Consider the following 18,154-nt stretch of genomic DNA (forward strand, 5'->3'; position numbering starts at 1 on the left):
AAAGTCATGTTTACATAAACTCACCCAATGAAGGGTGTCTAAACTTGACATCTTGTGAATGACCTGAGCATGTCTGAAGACAGACGTGTCAGTTACATCGGGCCTTCTTGGAAGAACCTGGATGACTGAAGTCTTCAGGAAACAGCAAAAAGCAGCAGTTTGGTTGAACAAAAAGACAGTAGCACCGACTACAGCATGCAGGTACTGTTTGAGGTGGACAGTAATCATAACTATTACATGATTCCTTGCTAGTTAAGCATGTCTGTAAATAAAGAAGATGTTTTACCTGCCGGGACTGGCGGACCCTCTTTGCTCCTCTCTCCTTGTCTCCTGAGGGTAAGCCTCTCTTTGTACTCCTGTTCCCTCTTCTCCAGAAGCCTCTGATTATACAAATCCAGCTGTGACACAAGCACCACATCTTTAGCAATCTACCAAGCCAAGAACAGCATCTTCCTAGAAACCTGGGCCACTTGTAAAGATAGATGCCGTTTCTTTACGGTGTTTTACAGGCTAACCTGGGCTTGAGAGCGTCAACTAGGACTCTGCTGATCTTACCTTCTCCTTCTGCTTGGCCTTGATGTCGTCGTCCGTCTCCAGTGAGGGCGGCGAGCTGCTGAACGACACTGAGGGTAAGCTGAACTGGACAGATTTAACAGGTTTGGCTGGCGGCGGGGTGCTCAGAGACTTCACAGTCTCAATCAGGTTCAAGCAGCGCACCACCGTGGTAGACATGGGCGACTGGTCGCAGCTTGAAGGACTTGAGGTTACTGGTGTCATGGTGGGAGTGGGTGTGGGCTGTAAGGAGGTGGCTCCACTGGCGGCTGAAGCAGGACTGGCTTGGCCAATGAACGGAAGAACCGTATGAGTGGAGGCTGTCGTGAAAGGAGGCAGTCCAGCTGGGCGCTGGGGCGGAGGGCCAGGAAGGTGCTGTGCCTGGCGCCGTGGAGGAGGCCCTGGTGGAGGGCCTGGGGGGCGCAGCAGCCTGGGGTGGGGCTGGGCGGCTGCAGCTGGGGCATCAGGGCCGTGGGATGTGGTGGTGATACCAAGAGGCCAGTTGAGTGGGGGGGTTGGGTGCTGGTAGTGGGCAGGAGGCGGCCCCGGAGGAGGCTTTGGAGAGGAAACGGTGGGTGGTGTGCTCCCTGTCATCTTGGTATGGCTCTGCAGATGTTGCGCCTTCTTTTGCTCTTCAAACTCATGTTGGTCAAAGAATTTCTCGTACTCCGAAATGACCGGCTTCAGATTGCTGAGCGGTTCAATGCTGGAAGATCTGGCAGGAGAGGGAGAATGGATATGATCCATTTCCACAGAACCAGTCCTGCCGCTCCGCAACTCTTCCTTAGGAAATGTCTCTCTTTCCATCGATGACGACTTGAAGCTCAAGGTTTTCTCCTGAGCTTTACTGGCCAGTTTGGAAACCTCGCCAGAGCTCAGCTTGAGGCCAATTGAACGTAGCAGACTTTGTATCTTATCATAGGGTTCTGGATTCTGACCATCACCCATTTTCTCCACAGAGGGTTGTTTGGAGTTTGGTTGCTTGATCTCCACTTCATGGACCAGACTGCTGCTGGGGCGCTCTTGAGCCATACCTACAATACTAGAGAAGCCTTTGCCATCCTGAAGGGCTCGCTCATGAGGCAGGAGGTCGTCTGTAACATCCAACGGTTCCGAGGTCTTCTCAGCAACCGTCTTCTTGTTGAGCATGTCAAGGAATCGGTGCAGAGGGGGTTTCTGAGCCGGAGGGGACTGCGGGGGAGTTGTGAACTTTCGTTTGGGAGAAGGTGTTTTTGGAGGAGAGTCGATGGGAGACGGAGGTCTGAAAGTGGAGACTGAGTGAGTCAAGGATTTAGCAGAGATGTTAGCATCTTGGCTAGGTGGGGAAGAGACACGAGGTTCTGGAGATCTACTTCGTTTTACTGGTGGGTAAGGATCGTAGGGACGTTCCCTGTACGCGGGGTCATAGAAGTGACTGTCGTAATGCTCATTGTACACGTCATACCGATCAGTGTAGCGATGGCTGGAAGAAGGGGCTCCGCCATAGGGAGGGTCGCCATAGAGACGGCTGTCATACGGTCGGTCTGCGTATGGCCGGTCTGCATACGGGTGAGGGTACGGGTCGCTGTAGGGCTCGCCGTAGCGGCGGCCTGGGAACGGACCGTACGGGCGGTCATAGTAGGGGTCATCATAGGGAGGCCGGATGTAATCTGGTTCTTCTGGGCGCTTCTTGAGAATTGAGCGAGGCATGCTGATCCTGCCGTGGTCGTAGTCGATGCAGGTCCTGCCTCCAGGCTCCAGCCCCCTGGGGTCAACCAGAGACTTCTTATAGGCGATCATCTCGTTAAGCTCCTCCAGCTCTCGTTTCTTCCTTGCCAGCTCGGTATCTACCACCGCGCCTCGCCGTGGCGGCGGGCTCGGCCTTCTGTGGTGGCTGTCCTCGTGCTCTTTGCTGGACCTGCTCCTCTTCCTGGAGCTTTTCTCTCTACTGCGGCTTCTGCTGCGACTTCCGCTGCGGCTCCTGCTGCGGCTGCCGCTGCGGCTCCGGCTGCGCCTGCTCGACCTCTCTCGGCTTCGTCTGTATCTGTTGCTGCGTTCTCGTTCGACACTTGTGCTGTGTCTCTTTTTCGCCACGCGGCCAAACTGATCTTTGGATGGACTCCGACTTTTGCTCCTCTCCTTACTCCGGCTGCGACGGTACTTGTGGCGGGAGATGCTGGTGTCCTTCTTTATCGTTTTAAACACGGCCTTCTGTTTGTCTGCCTCTGGTTTCTGGTTTCTGAAACGTTAACAGAGGTCAGACAGGGTTGGGGTTTGCACATAAGTCAACAAATTCCCAACTACCAGTTCTTTTTTTTTTATTTTATTTTTTACAACACATGTTCAAGGTTACATTCTTCCGTCTCTTACTGACATTTGTCATCTGCATTACAACTTGGCAACAGGAGATGAGACAGTAGGTGTTCTTAACAAATGTAATAATGATTACAAAACAACAAAACAAAATCAACAGACAGATAACAGCAAAATAAAATAAATACAAAACATACGATTAAATCCCCCCTGAGTTAAAGTGGTTCCCACCATGGTATTTTAGACCGACCCAAGAGAACATACAAGTGCAAAAGGGCAATCCTGTAATTGTGTCACTGAAATAATAACGGTATGAAGCTCCACCTTATATTAACAACTATTTTTTGAAGCCTTAAGGAATATGTGATTTCTTCCATCAAATGAATGTCCCAAACTTTTTGTATCCATGTGTTATATGTAGGAGGTCCTGGCTTCAGCCATCTGATAGTTATGCATTTCAATGCTGCTGTGAGCAAGATTCTTAGAAGATATCTATCATCCTTCCTCTCCAATCCAAAGGGTATTACTCCCAAAATTGCCACCAAGGGGGTTTTTGGAACATTTCTTCTGAAAATTACCTTGAGAGCTTCAAAAATGTCCTCCCAGAATACACTTAGTTTAGGACAAGCCCAAAAGATATGAGTATGATTTGCATTCTGCGTCCCACAGTTTCTCCAGCATGGACTGGGTTGTGTTGGGTCCATTTTACTGGTTATTGCTGGCGTTCTGAAAAACCAGACTATTACTTTCCATTTGAATTCTCTCCATGTATTAGAATTTGTTGTTAATTGTGCTTCAGTACATATTTCTTCCCATGTGTCTCCTGCTACTGACTCCTGCAATTCAGTCTCCCATTTATGCTTTATGTTTGTGGAATCGTGCACATTTATGGACAGAAACAGGTCATATATTTTACTAATTACTTTATCATTTCCCTTTCCCCTTTGTATGTCCATTAGGAAATTTTCTATAGGTGTAGATTCAAGAAGTTTAGTCCAATTGTTGTGTGTCGTCACAAAGGTTCTAAGTTGTAAGTATCTATAGAAGTCCGTCTTAGGGAGGCCAAATTCACTTTTTATCTGTTCAAAGGTTTTGAAATTCTCCTTATTAATTAATTGGTGGATATGAGATAGCCCATAATTAGACCAGTTTTTGAACCCAGAATCTAAGTTGTTCGGTGTAAATGTCTTTATATATCCTATATTTGATAAAAGTGAAATCTGTTTTGATAATTTAAAAGCCGATTGTATTTTGTTCCAAACTTTGAGGGTGTTTTTTGTCCAGATTGTCATTTCCTTTGCAGGAGTATCTAAGAAAGGTAATGTTTGTAGTGGTATTGAGCACCTGCTTTCCTCTATTTCCAGCCAACGAGTATCTGCACTATTCTGTAGCCATACTAATAAGGGTTTAAGTTGTGCAGCCCAGTAATAATATTTGAAGTTTGGGAGTTTGAGGCCCCCTTTGGGTTTAGGTAACTGCAGGGTTTTCAATCTGATTCTAGGTCACTTTTTTTGCTAAATGAATCCAGTTATCATTTTATCTAAAGTGTCAAAAGTAGATTTGGGAATCTCCACCGGTAGCATCTGGAATAGATAGAGTAGTCTTGGTAAAACGTTCATACGGATACTTTCAACACGACCTATCAGAGAGATAGGGAGTGTATCCCAACGCTCCAGGTCATTTTTAATGACTCGTAGAAGTTTGCTATAGATTGCCTCATAGAGGTCACATAGAAGTGGAGGTATTTGAATACCCAGATATTTGATACCGTTCTTGGGCCACTTAAAGCCACTCTGTACTTTTATGAAGTCTGAAATTGTGCCATTTACATCCATAGCTTCCGTGTTTTCTATGTTGATTTTGTAGCCTGAGTAAAATCCATATTGAGAGATGAGCTCTTCCAGGTGGGGGATTGTTGATTTAGGTACTGTCAAATACAATAATACATCATCAGCATATAATGAGATTTTGTGTACTTCCTTGTTAATTTCTATCCCTTTAATATTAGCATCATCTCTAATGATTTGGGCTAACGGTTCAACACTAATGGCAAACAGAAGGGGTGAGAGCGGGCACCCCTGTCTGCACCCCCGTTCTAATGAAAATCTAGCAGACCTAAAGCCATTAACTTTAACTGCTGCCTGTGGAGAGGAGTAAAGTGTTTGCACCCAGTCAACAAAATGTGGGCCAAATCCAAAACATTTCAAAGTATGAATTAAGTATTTCCAAGACACTCTGTCAAACGCCTTTTGGGCATCTAAGGATATGATTGCTGATTCAATCTTTCTCTCTTTTTGAACGCTTGTTATGTTTAGTAAGCGCCTTAGATTATCAGCATAGTACCTGCCTACAATAAATCCTGTCTGATCGGGATGTATGATTTGGGTGATGAATTTGTTAAGTCGTCTTGCTAGGATTGCTGTGAGTATGCGTGAATCTGTATTCAACAGTGATATAGGTCTATAGGACTGGCAGTCTGTAGGATCCTTACCCTCTTTGTGGATTACTACTATAGTGGCTTCTGTCCAAGATGGTGCCATAGTTTTGGATTTTAAAGCATGGTGATATGCTTTTAATAGCAGGGGGGCCAGAAGATCTAGAAAAGTTTTATAAAAGTCGTTTGTAAATCCATCTGGGCCTGGACTTTTGTTGTTCTTAAGTGACTTAATTATCTGCTTGATCTCCCATTCCTCAATCGGTTGATCTAAGTTCAACGCCGCCTCATCCGTTAAGTCAGGGGTGTCAAACTCCAGTCCTCGAGGGCCGCTGTCCTGCAACTTTTAGATGTGCCTCTGCTGCACCACACCTGAATAGAATAATTAGGTCATTAGCAAGGCTGGGAGAACTGATCTACACAAGGAGGAGGTCATTAAGTCATTTCATTTCAGTGTTTTGTAGCTGTGGCACATCTAAAAACTGCAGGACTGCGGCCCTCGAGGACTGGAGTTTGACACCCCTGCGTTAAGTGGTTCAATTTTATATTATTTAAAAAATCTGTGAGCTCTTGGTCATTATTACAGGTATCGGTGTTTGTATATAATAATTTGTAAAATTTTGCAAAGGCCTCTGCTATTTTGTCAGGTCTTGTCTCAATAGACTCTTGGGATTTTATTTTATGAACCATGTTGGAGGACTGTTGTTTCCTCAATCTAAATGCCAATAACCTACTAGCCTTCTGGCCATATTCATAATATTTTTGATTAGTGAACCTCAAGTTGCCCTCTACTTTATCTGACAATAGGCTGTTTAGTTGTCTGCGGGTTGCATTTAATTCCTTCAAGATTTTAGCGTGTCTTTTATGTTTAAGCTCTAATTCTTTATTTTGTCCTCCAAATCTTTTTGTTTAGCATTCTTCTGTTTTTTCCTCGCAGATGTGAAGGATATTATGCGGCCCCGAAGGAATGCTTTGGCACAGTCCCATAATATCAGAGGTGTTGTTTCTGTAGATGTATTAGTTTCTAGGTATATCTTGAGCTCCTCTGTAATAAATGCAATGAATACCTTGTCGTTAAGCAGGGACGTATTAAGCCTTCATTGTTTAGATGTTAGCCTGTGTCCTATATTCCATTTTAATAAGATAGGTGCATGGTCAGAAATAGTAATAGGTAATATTTCGATATCTACTATTCTATGCAGTTCTGACTTTGGGGTAAAGAAATAGTCGATCCTAGAGTAGGAGGCATGACTGTTTGAGTAGAAAGTAAAGTCTTTAGTTCTGGGAAACCTGCTTCTCCATATGTCTACAATACCCGTCTCTATAATCTGATGTTTAAGCATCCTACTCATTCTAGAGAGGGGGGTTTTTGGAGTGGGTAATCTGTCCAATATTTGTGACAGAGTACAGTTGAAGTCCCCACCCAGCAACAACAGCCCAGTACTGTGCTGTAATATTACCTTAAACAGTGACTTTATGAAATCAGGCGCATCCGTGTTGGGTGCATACACATTTACAAGCGATACTTCTATGCCATCAATTGTACCATTAACTAATACATATCTTCCCTCTTTGTCTCTATGTAGCAACGTTTGTGTGAAATTAATCTGCCGGTGCACAAGTATGGCAACGCCCTTTTTTTTCCCCGACTGGTGGGATGAGTAGAAAGCCTTATCTGCCCAAGATTTTTTTAATTTTTCATGCTCTGTATCAGATAGATGAGTTTCTTGCAAAAAAGCAATGTGACAGTTGATTTGTTTTAATTGATTCAATATTTTCTTTCTTTTGGCTGGATTGTGGAGCCCTTTTACATTATAAGTTACGATTTTAAGTGGGTCATCCATTATCTCTATGTGGTCTATGTTTAGACATCTCAGAATATATCATAAACGGCAACAAACCCTTTATGCATAACACTGTCTTATCTGTGTGGGGTCTAAGGAATATGTACAGAATGTCCACAAAACCAAACAGGGAGGGATAAAGCAAATTTTTGACAACTGTGACCAGCATTTCTAGTCTCACAGAATGAGTATGAGCAAGAAATGAGGCAAAATGATAATAATAACAGAAACAAAATAAGTTTGCAAAAATAATTTGCGCAGGGTCCCCGGGGAACAGAGGGATCCGAACTAGAAAAACATAGAACAGGTAAATACAATGTTTGAATATTTGGGACATAGTCCCCAGCAGCTAAAATGAGCCGCTAAAGTGCACAACCAAGATTGAATATATGTGCAGTAGGTGCGCTTAGATATGTACACAAGGTGGGAAGTAAGCTAAAGTCATAATGGGGAAAATAATATAACCACGTAAGCTTCAAATATACTGCAGAAACTCCTGCAAATCCTAAAAAAGGAATCTAAAATAAAACAGCGTATTTGCTCCTATCGTTGAAATCTATAGATTTATCATCATAAACCTTATAAAGAGAGCTATATGAACGTTAGCCATAACAATGAGATATTTTCTAATATTATTGTCTCTATAGGCTAACGGTACCTTTATTCGGCTGACTCTGTTGGAGTAATATTGTTCCGGACGTATTCCATAGCCGTTTTGGGGTCGAGGAACTCCTTTTCTTCATTATGATATGTAATCCGAAATCGGGCCGGATAGAGGAGGCCGTAGCGGACCTCCTTGATGCCCTGCAGCGCCCTCCGTACCTCCGTGAAGGTGGCTCTTGCTTTGGCTACGCTGGCCGTGTAATCGGGGAAGAAGGCGACACGGTGGCCATTGTGAAAAAGCGGAGCTCTGCCCCGGGCTCTCCTCAGGATCTCCGCCGCGTCCCCGTCATGATGTAATTTAGCGATGATGACTCTTGGTGTCTCACGGTCCCTGGGTCCTCTCCCGGTGAGTGTACGGTGTGAGCGGTCCACCTTTATGTCTCGGTCCATCTGCAGAACTTCTTGGATGATTTTTGCCACAGCTTGTGGGGAGCTGGAGCCAGGACGTTCTTCAATGCCCGCTATACGGATATTAGACCTTCTCATTCTCCCCTCTAGATCTTCACATTTATCTTTGAGCGTTGACATTTCCTTCTGTAAACTTGTTACAGTAGACTGTAGTGAAGTAACCTGGTCTGACCACGTTGATAGGCCGCCCTTTAAGTCCCGGACCTCCGTCTTTATAATATCCATTTCAGCTTGTATGGCCTTTGAGTTGTTAGCAATTTCGGAACGGACCGCTTGCAGTTCGGATCTTATAGCTTGGAAATCTTCCGCTAATGCGCCTTTAAGCTCGTCTCTTATCACTTTAGCGATATCTCCTCTCAGTGACAATAAGATGTCCGCTTTCATTTCTTCGTTACTCATATTTGGCCCGTCAGACCCGGTGGTTGTCGGTGGGTCAGCGTCGCCTGTTGCCCGCTGTCTCGTGGTCCTAGCAGGCCTTGTAGCATTAGCATCGCTTCCGCATCTATACTTTTGCAGTTTTTCGGCCATTCAGGATGATTATGTTCGGATTGTCCGGCTGTTTATAACCGTAAGGTTTTCTCTCCAATTTTTCAACAGATATTACCGTGGTTAATGCTGTTTTTTTCTCTTTTTTATGTAATTAAAACGGATTTTGCAGGAGCTCTGAAAAGTACGTCCTACGCCATATCTTGCTCACCAGCGCCCCCAACCAGTGGCGCAAAAGGTGGCTATGCAGTGTATGCAACGCATAGGGGCGCTGCACTAGAGGGGGCGCAAAAACGATGTGGGAAATTTATTTTTTATATAGTCAGCATTTTATGTACTTAACAGCTGTTTGTGTATGAAATGATCAATAACAGAGGAACAGCACTGATTAGGCGCCCCCCTCCCATACAGGCAGCTTGGGCAGCGGCTGAGGCGCGTTTTGTTTTCTTTTAAATTTGTAGTAATGCCTCAACAACAGGGAGCTAAAGATGGGGCGCAGAAAAAACTCCGGGGCCCAAAACAGAAAACGGAAGAGGGGGAAGGATAAAGATGTTGGAGAGACGAAGAAAAGCTTTTCAAAGTGGTTGAAAGACAGAAGGTAAGAAATGTCAGTGTATCAGCAAGAGAGTTGTAAATATTCAGGTTAGCTTAAGCTCGCCTACAATGATGATGTTCGCATCCACCTCAAAAATATGTAGTTGCGGCCCTGCCCCCAACTACCAGTTCTGATCTTAACCTTTGCACCAAACTGCTAATTTAATCAAAGTATTTTATCTTGAATGTTTATCGTTCAATGGTAGGTAACGTTTGTATTGGAAAACACAGAATTTAAAAAAAATCATATTCCTCTTTCTGTTGACCAAAAATGATCTGCTAAGTATGTCTTTAGGTATAATAATGAAAACAAAACAATGTGGCCAAATCTTTAGAACTTGAAGTGCCTGAAGTTGAGGAGTATTTCTTTTAGTTCCAAATTTTTATTGCTCACTCTCAAAACACGGCTTGCTAGCTGTGCTAGCTGCTCTCCCTCAAAATGACATTTGTGCACTCAGAGATTTCGTCCCTGATCCCGTTTGCAGATTAAACCACATCATGAGAAGATGTGAAGAACAGGGACATTTACTCACTCAGCTCCGTCTGGAGGTTTTGCCAACTTGATGGTCATCTACAAAACCAGAGGAAGATTAGCGTTGGAGGTGAAAACCAATCTCTGTTTAGTGCAAACAATGCAGAGGAGCTCACCTTCCCTTTGGTTGCTCCGACACCGCTCAGTTTGCGAACCGGGAGAAAAACTTTCTCCGTGAAGCGTTTGAGCCTGATGGCCTGCTTCCCTCCGTCTGCTGTCGGATGCTTCATAATCACCAAGACACATTTCAGAAAAATCTCAGGATTGTTCACTGTGGACTGAAAGCTAGCCAAACAGAGTAGCAGGACTGACCGGGACGACGCTGAACTCCACCTTCTCGTTCAGCTCCAGCTTCTTCTTCTCCACCACCTCGGACATTTTGAAGAACAGCTGAGGGTTCTCCGAACACTTGATGAGTCCAGAGTCCTCAGAGAATTCGATCACAATGCCCTGAGGAGAGAAGCATTGTGTCAGACCGGCCTCCAGGAGGACAGGGGGTGCGCCTCCACAAGGACAGGGGGCCTCACGTGCATCCGCTGCTCCGTGGACTCCTCGAAGGAGTCGGGGAGGATCTCAATGAAGGTGGCGCGCTCCTCCTTGGTGAGGCGGTGCGTGGCCAGGCTGAAGCGGACCTGCAGGAGGAAACAATCCGTTACTCCTCCAGCCGCCGCTCAGCGTCCCGACACGGCCGCTCCTCACCTTGTCTCCCACCAGCATGGTGGCCAGGGTCAGCAGGTCATTGGGGCCAAAGGTCAGTTGCTTCTGCCGGCCGTCCACGGTCATCACCAGCCGACCCACCTCGGGGGCCGGCGGGTTGGGGGCCCCGATCTGCTGCTCCTCCTCCTCCTGCTTTATCTCCTTCCTCCCAATCGGTCCCGTCGCCTCCTGCTGCTCGCCGTCCTCCGTTTCCTCCTGCTTGACCTGCTGACACAGAAACGGGAAGTTCTGTCTCCAGAACTCCAACCAAAACCTTCGCGGCTGCTCCACCTTCCAAACCTCAATGCCTCTTTTCTCCTCCTGCACCGGCTTCGTCTCCTTCACCACCATCTCCTCCTCCTTCACATCTGCCTCCTGTGTCTCCTCCTGCTCCTCCCTCGGCTCCTTGGGAGGGCTCCTGCAGATGGCTTTGAGCACGGTGCCCTGGAAGCGCTCCCTGCTGACCTCCAGCATGGAGTCGGCGACTCTGTACCTGAAGCCGAACGGAGTCCACTGCAGACCAGCAGCCCAGTTAGTCCAGTTAGCCCAGGTACCGACCCCACAGCGCCACCTGCTGCTCCAGCTCACCTTGTCTTTGGCCGCTGCCAGAGCAGCAGCCGCCTCCTCTTTCCTCCTCCTCTCTGCCTCCTCCTCCCTCCTCTGGCGCTCCTCCTCCCTCCTCTGGCGCTCCTCCAGCTCGCGGGTTTTCTGCTCCTGCAGGATCTTGTCTTCGGCCGCCTTGCTCCTCCTCATCCTCCTCAGCCGGATCGCTCTGACCTGGGCTTTCTCCTGCAGGAACAGAGCGACGGGTCAGCCTCTGCTGGCTGACGGGACCGGGTCGGTTCGGGTCAGTTTACTGTCACCGTGGTCACTGTGAACTCCACGTCTTTCCCCACATCGTCAGAGTCGAATTCTGCATCGCTGAAGTTTTCGCAGAGGTCAAAGGGCAAGTTGCCGTGCTTGGTGGAGCTGACGAGCCCCTCCTTGTCTCTGAGCGAGGCGATGGTTCCCTGGAACAGACAAAGTTCATGTAGCTAATTGTTTAGCAGTGGAACCAGTTTAGTACCGGTTCCAGGGGGAACAGTCCCATCGGACTCCGGGCCGGTACCTGCTCGCGGACCTCCTTGGTGTAGCGGAAGGTGAAGGGGATTTTGGGCCGGATGTTGGCGGCCCGCCTCTTGTTGGTCAAGGTGTTGATCAGCAGGTTGATCAGGACGTGGTCGTTCTTCAGCAGAGTCACCGAACAGTCCCGGTGGTCAAAGGTTACGTTGGTCCTGAGGGGGCCGATGTTGGCGACGATCTGACCCGGATATCCGGGAACGTCCTCCTGTAGGAGGGAAATATGAAGAGAATACCCAGAAATACAGGAGACCGATGGTCCAGTAGCAGGTGCCATTCTGAAAAAAGGATCAGGGGGCGTGCCATGATGGCGTAGCGGTTAGCGCGACCCATATTTAGAGGACTTGAGTCCTCGACGCGACCGTCGCGGGTTCGACTCCCGGACCCGACGACATTTGCCGCATGTCTTCCCCCCTCTCCTTCCCCGTTTCCTGTCAGCCCACTATTATACAAGGGACACTAGAGCCCACAAAAGACCCCCGGAGGGGTAAAAAAAAAAGAAAAAAGGATTAGGATCATTGATGTCAGAGAGCCGGGGTTCTAATCGCTCGTCATTTAGCCTCATTCTCTTTCTGCGCTTGCAGTTCTGGTCATCTGGCACCAATGTAGCTATAGCATTAGCTCCTGCTATCTGTGTTTACTAATAGACTGTTGGAAGTCCAGAACTTTTTTCTAAAACATCAGATGGACAGTCTTCTGCTAACCAGCTAGCTACAGTTAACATCCTCACCCACCAACATCCTTCAACACCTAATGCCTCGTTTCCTCTGAGTACTGGTACCAGGCCCGGCGGGATGGGTGGGCATTAGAGGGCATTGCCCACCCACACATTCAGCTGAGCCCCCTGGACTAGAAGCTGTTTGTTTTTACCTCAGAGTGGCCGACTCTGTTCTTCCTATATGGATTTGATACAGTAGGGGCTTCTGCACTTCCCATATCTGTGTCCTCTGTCGCTTTTTCAGCAGTTAAAACTGTTTAATCCATTGTTAACACGTCGTAACCTGTTTTTCCAAGCCGCCTTTAAACACAACACGAGCGCTAAGACGCTAGCTGAGCTTACACCTGCACAGCAGCGAAGGAGACCTGCTGCAGCTGCACAGAGCTGCTCAGCAGGTCCAACAAAAAACCAGCAGAAAACCAACAAAATGCAAAGAACTTGGCAGTTTCCCCCAAACTAACCGACTGAGTTCAGTAAAGCTGTTGGATGCAGCTAATGTTAGCTAAAAGATGACTAGCTAACACCAATACAGCACGTTAAGCTTACTAACTAGTAGCCTGTAGGTTACTGTTGTTGTCTATGTTCAAAAGTGGGTAGTACTGGTTACATTCACTTAAGAACCTTTTTTAAAATGTTACTCAAGAGTTTTACTGCACTGTTCCTTTTTATTGTACTTGAGTCTAGGCCTGTCGCGATAAACGGTAAGTTAATCGTACGATAAATTAAAACTATCGATGTCATTTTAATTATCGGCATTATCATCTCTTCCGGCCTTTTTCTCTTTCTGTTAATGACACTGAATGAAAAAAGGCTCAACTCCGGTGCTCTCCACTGACCCTCCTTCCTCATTTCCTTAGTGTAAAGCCCAGCGCAGAGACACGATCTTAGAGCTGTCGGCCGATTGTCGGCCCATTTTCAAACCCTGACAGATCACACATTAGTCGACAGAAATCCTAGGTATAACGGTTCGGGTTCGGTCCTGCCCTGTGGTGTCCAACAATGGGCACAAAATAATGGCTACAAGTTCAGTGAACTAATTTTAAAACCAGACATTAATCAATGCTTTACTACAATCTACCTGCAATGCATGTGGCTAGTGTCAGCGTAAAGTCCTGACTGAATGAAAATCATTAGAACCTATTTACGTCACGTTAAAGAAGAACAGCTGAAAAGTTACCGGGTTTATCAACTGCAGTAGCAATTTCGCTCCAACTCCTCCTCTTGTCATTTCTATATTTGGCATTATAGAAATGCCGAATATAGATACCCTAACCCTAACCCTTGGCCTCCAAGTCACTTAAACTCTTTTAAATCCCAGATCTCTCTGTGCTAAGCTCTATTAATTAATGATTTCATCACTGAGCATATCGATGTTATGTTTCTGACAGAAACTTGGTTGAATGACAATAATGAATCGATCGTACTAATTGAATCTGCGCCTCCTAACTACAATTTCTTCAGTGAAAATAGAAAACATAAAAAAGGAGGAGGCGTGGCTTCAATATTTAAGAATACCATAAATTGTAGTAAAATCTCTTTGGGTCACTTCACCTCTTTGAGTATCTTGAAATTGAGGTTAAAGGCCACAAACCAACTTTGACTGTAACTCTATACAAAACTCCAACTTTTGTGGAAAATTTCTTTACTGACTTGAATGAACTTCTATCTCTTATATGTATTGATTATGATTGTTTAATAATTGTCTGTGATTTCAACATTCATGTTGACAACCCCCAAGACAGAGGGGCAAAAAAGCTCGCTAATATTTTAGAGACTTTTGGTCTAACACAACATGTCAAACAAGCAACACACACTCAAGGACACACACTGGACCTGGTTATCAGTAAGGCTGTGAATATTTCCAATGTCTCTGTAACTGATGTCGCCTGTCGCATCACTTCCTGTTATCTTTGAAAGTTCTTTATCTTTTAACCCACTTGGACAAACAGCAACCATCACAAAACGTTCTCTCACTGAAAACACAGCAGAAACTTTTCATCAAATCTACTCTTCTTCCTCACCCTTAAGCTGTAATGATGTAGATAAGTTGGTAAAAGATTTTCAGTCTAAAGTCTCAGATATTATTGATTCCATTAAAATGAAGGTTGTGTCTGGTAAAAAGAAATCTCCATGGAGAAATGCACAAACAGTTAGATCTGCAAGACAACTCTGCCGCAGGGCAGAACGAAAATGGCGTTAAACTCAACTTCATGTTCATTGTGACATCTATAAAGAAAGTCTACGTAACTATCATTTAACACTAAAACATGTAAGAGAGGCTTTCTTTGCAGATGTCATAAACAAAAACATTAACAATGCTCCAGCTTTATTTGCAACAGTTGACAGAATCACAAACCCTCCTGTGACGTTACGCCTGAATTCCAATGTTTTGCCGCCTGCAACCAGTTTTCCAGCTTCTTTTCAGAGAAAATTCAAAAAATCAGAGGATTAATCTGAACATCCACTATAAAGTCAGAACCAATGCTGAACCCAAACAAAACAAATACAGGAAAAATGACCCAATTTCAACTACTTAATTATAAAACCCTACAGGAAATTATAAGTCAATAAGCTCCAGTTCCTGCTGTCTGGATGTTCTAGATCTATAACTCTAGAACATTTCTTTAAGAAAGTCCTGCCTGTTATTGCTGCTGATCTGATCCAGATAGTAACTCATCGCTCTCATCAGGCGTTTTCCCCCAGGCTCTGAAAACAGCAGTAATCAAACCACTTATAAAAAAGAACAATCTGGACAAATCACTACTGCAGAATTACAGGCCGACCTCTGACCTCTGACCTCCCATTCATCAGCAAAGTTATTGAAAAAGCTGTGTAAACAGTTAACTAGCTTCCTAACGATAACCAACCGCTTTGACTCCTTCCAGTCTGGTTTCCATGGTCACCACAGCACAGAGACTGGCCTAGTCAAAGTGTTCAATGACATCCATATAAATACGGACTGTGGCAGAACCACGGTGCTGGTTCTGTTGGACCTCAGTGTTGACCATGACATATTACTGAATCGACTGGAGAGTTGGGTCGGACTCTCCGGTCCAGTGCTTAACTGGTTTGAATCCTACATAAAGAACAGGGATTTCTTTGTTTCAATTGGAAACTTCTCATCAAAGAGGTCAAAGGTCACATGTGGGGTACCCCAAGGTTCAATCCTAGGGTCCCTTTTATTCAATATTTATATGCTCCCACTAGCTCAGGTTATAACAGAAAATAATATTAGCTACCATAACTATGCAGATGACACACAGCTCTACATTACGATGTCACCAGGTGACCTTTGACCCCATCCAATCACTGAACAGATGCTTAGAACAGATAAATGTGTGGATGTGCCAAAACTTTCTCCAGCTGAACAGAAACAAAACTGAAGTTATTATTTTTGGACCTAAAGAGGAACGATCTAGAGTTATAGATCTAGAGTTATAGATCTAGAGTTATAGATCTAGAGATATAGATCTAGAGTTATAGATCTAGAGTTATAGATCTAGAGTCAATGCACAGCTTCAGTTATTACAACTAAAAACCAGCGATCAGGCTAAAACCTGGGAGTAGTGATGGACTCTGACCTGAACCTCCAGAGCCACATAAAGACAGTTACAAAGTCGGCCTTCTATCACCTGAAGAACATTTCCAGGATTAAAGGACTAATGTCTCAGCCAGATCTAGAGAAACTCATCCATGCCTTCATCTTCAGTCGTATTGATTATTGCAACAGCGTCTTCACAGGTCTGTCCAACAAATCAATCAAACAGCTGCAGCTGATCCAGATGCTGCTGCTGGCGTTCTGACTAAAACCAGGAAGATAGAGCACATAACACCAGTTTTAAAGTCCCTCCACTGGCTCCCTGTAGCTCAAAGAACAGACTTTAAAATACTGTTGTTAGTTTATAAATCACTGAACGGCTTAGCACCACAATACATTAAAGATCTGCTGCTGTTGTATCAACCTTCCAGACCTCTCAGGTTCTGGTTCTGGTTCTGCTCTGCATCCCCAGAACCAGAACCAAAAGAGGAGAAGCAGCTTTCAGCATCTATGCACCACAAATCTGGAACAAACTTCCAGAAAACTGTAAAACAGCTGAAACACTGACTTCTTTTAAATCTCCACTAAAAACCCACCTGGTTAGGATTATATTTGAAATGTAATCAATTACTAATTTATTGATGGACCTTGACTTAATGATTGATTCTATGTTGCTTTGTGTTTCTGTGTTTGTAATGATGTAAAGCACTTTGAAATGTCTTGCTGCTGAAATGTGCTATACAAATAAAATTTGATTGATTGATTGACTTGTTGGTCAAAGTGGACCAAACAGCCGACCTGTACCACAGCAGTACGGTCTGGAGTCGCCTCACCCAGAAGAACATGACTGCTAGCGTTTGTTTTGACGCTACAGTATGCGTTTGGGTTTAACCGCCTGCCCAGTGAGAGTAAAACTGGCAGTTCTCCTGAACACATCGGACTGAAACGTCCAGTGGAAACGAGGCATTGCGGTTCACCTTATTCAAGAGCCTAAAACCATAAGGGAACCAAGCAAGCCGTAGCGCCGTCTGGGATCGACAAAGCCTACCTTGGGCTCGATGATGGTCTGGCTGACGATGCCTTCGTAGAGCTCAGAGTCCAGCACCATGTGAGGCTCCAACTCCTCCCTGGACTTGGACGTTGTCCGGTTGGGGCCCACAGAGACCTTCTCCCCATTGGTTCTCTCCAGTTCCTCGGGGGCGGAGCAAGAGGCACCACAGAGCGTCAGGAGGAGGGGCTCTTTGACTCGTTTGATCCTGACGGCCCGCTTCCCCCCTCTCAGCTGACCCAGGGACACAGGAACGTCACAACACAGTCCAACACAAATCAAACCTGCTCTCAATCATGATTACAGCACCAAGAGCTGCTGGGGAAGCAAAGAAGCGTACCGGCAGGACAGTGAACTCCACCTCCTCATTGATGTCCTCCTCGGTGAAGTCCACATCACTCAAGTTCTCTCTGGTCTCAAACTGAAGCTCCCCGTGTTCTTCTGACTGAATGACGCCTTCGTTTTCCTTCAGACTGACAATGACGCCCTGCAGGACAAACACCATCAAGCAGAAGCTCAACAGCAGGTGGGGTAGCTGGGCGGTGCCTGCTCACCTTCTCCCTGGTCTCCCTGGTGGAGCCGAAGGTGGCAGGGATCTTGGGTCTGATGTTGGTGGCTCGCCGTTTCTCCGTGACGATGTCGGTCAGAACGTTGATGAGCACCTGATCGTCCTTCAGCAACGTCACGGTGCTGTCCTTCCTCTCAAACGCCAGGTTGGTCCGCACCATGCCCAGGGTCACGTGCACCTGGCCGGGGTACTGCCGGTCGCCGGGCTGTGGGGACAACAACCAGAGCTGAAGACTCAGAGACCTTCTGACCTGCAGAGGGTCTGATGCATCTTCTAGACCCAAAGGCCTCTCTGCCCACCACCACAAACCTTGTTCTTTGGCCAGAGATTTAAAGAGGAACAGCAAAAACAAAGGCAGTGGGTGAGAAGAGCCTGGTGTCCTGCAGGACGTACTGTATCTCAGGGAGTTCACCACTGTTACCTTAGCAACGACATACATCCCACTATCAGCTGAGTCTAAGTGTGACGTCATCAGAGTCAGCTGTTGCTAAGCAACACCATCCTCACCCCTGGATCGCCAGGTTGCTGAAAACTGATGCATCTTGAGATTTGTAGTTTTACTGGCAGTACAGTGCATCATCCATGGACCACACGGTTGATATGAGTTCAACATGGCCGCCAGAAAGGAACCAGAACTGACCCACTATCGCTACCTGCAGCAA

General features: G+C 45.9%; 1 protein-coding gene across 5 annotated transcripts in view; it reads right to left on the reverse strand.

Moving 5' to 3' along the window:
* Nucleotides 1-18,154, reverse strand: part of LOC102224974 — a 30,359-nt gene that overhangs the window by 9,117 nt on the left and 3,088 nt on the right. For 4 of the 5 annotated variants that reach the window (XR_002752173.1, XR_002752172.1, XM_023327661.1 and 1 more), the window contains exons 7-20: nucleotides 17,479-17,697; nucleotides 17,265-17,411; nucleotides 16,925-17,158; nucleotides 11,610-11,828; nucleotides 11,365-11,511; nucleotides 11,090-11,290; nucleotides 10,802-11,014; nucleotides 10,505-10,729; nucleotides 10,333-10,437; nucleotides 10,118-10,255; nucleotides 9,922-10,029; nucleotides 9,807-9,844; nucleotides 556-2,770; nucleotides 287-398 (exon numbers count right to left, since the gene is read on the reverse strand). Coding sequence is in view for 3 of the 5 variants with exons in the window: in XM_023327661.1 (XP_023183429.1) it covers nucleotides 287-398; nucleotides 556-2,770; nucleotides 9,807-9,844; nucleotides 9,922-10,029; nucleotides 10,118-10,255; nucleotides 10,333-10,437; nucleotides 10,505-10,729; nucleotides 10,802-11,014; nucleotides 11,090-11,290; nucleotides 11,365-11,511; nucleotides 11,610-11,828; nucleotides 16,925-17,158; nucleotides 17,265-17,411; nucleotides 17,479-17,697 (4,321 nt within the window). In the remaining 2 variants the exon portion in view is untranslated. The remainder of the gene's footprint in view (nucleotides 1-286; nucleotides 399-555; nucleotides 2,771-9,806; nucleotides 9,845-9,921; nucleotides 10,030-10,117; nucleotides 10,256-10,332; nucleotides 10,438-10,504; nucleotides 10,730-10,801; nucleotides 11,015-11,089; nucleotides 11,291-11,364; nucleotides 11,512-11,609; nucleotides 11,829-16,924; nucleotides 17,159-17,264; nucleotides 17,412-17,478; nucleotides 17,698-18,154) is intronic. The other variant, XM_023327662.1, reaches the window with a different exon arrangement.

Source organism: Xiphophorus maculatus, chromosome 22, assembly GCF_002775205.1.
Source record: "Xiphophorus maculatus strain JP 163 A chromosome 22, X_maculatus-5.0-male, whole genome shotgun sequence".
Taxonomy (NCBI): domain Eukaryota; kingdom Metazoa; phylum Chordata; class Actinopteri; order Cyprinodontiformes; family Poeciliidae; genus Xiphophorus; species Xiphophorus maculatus.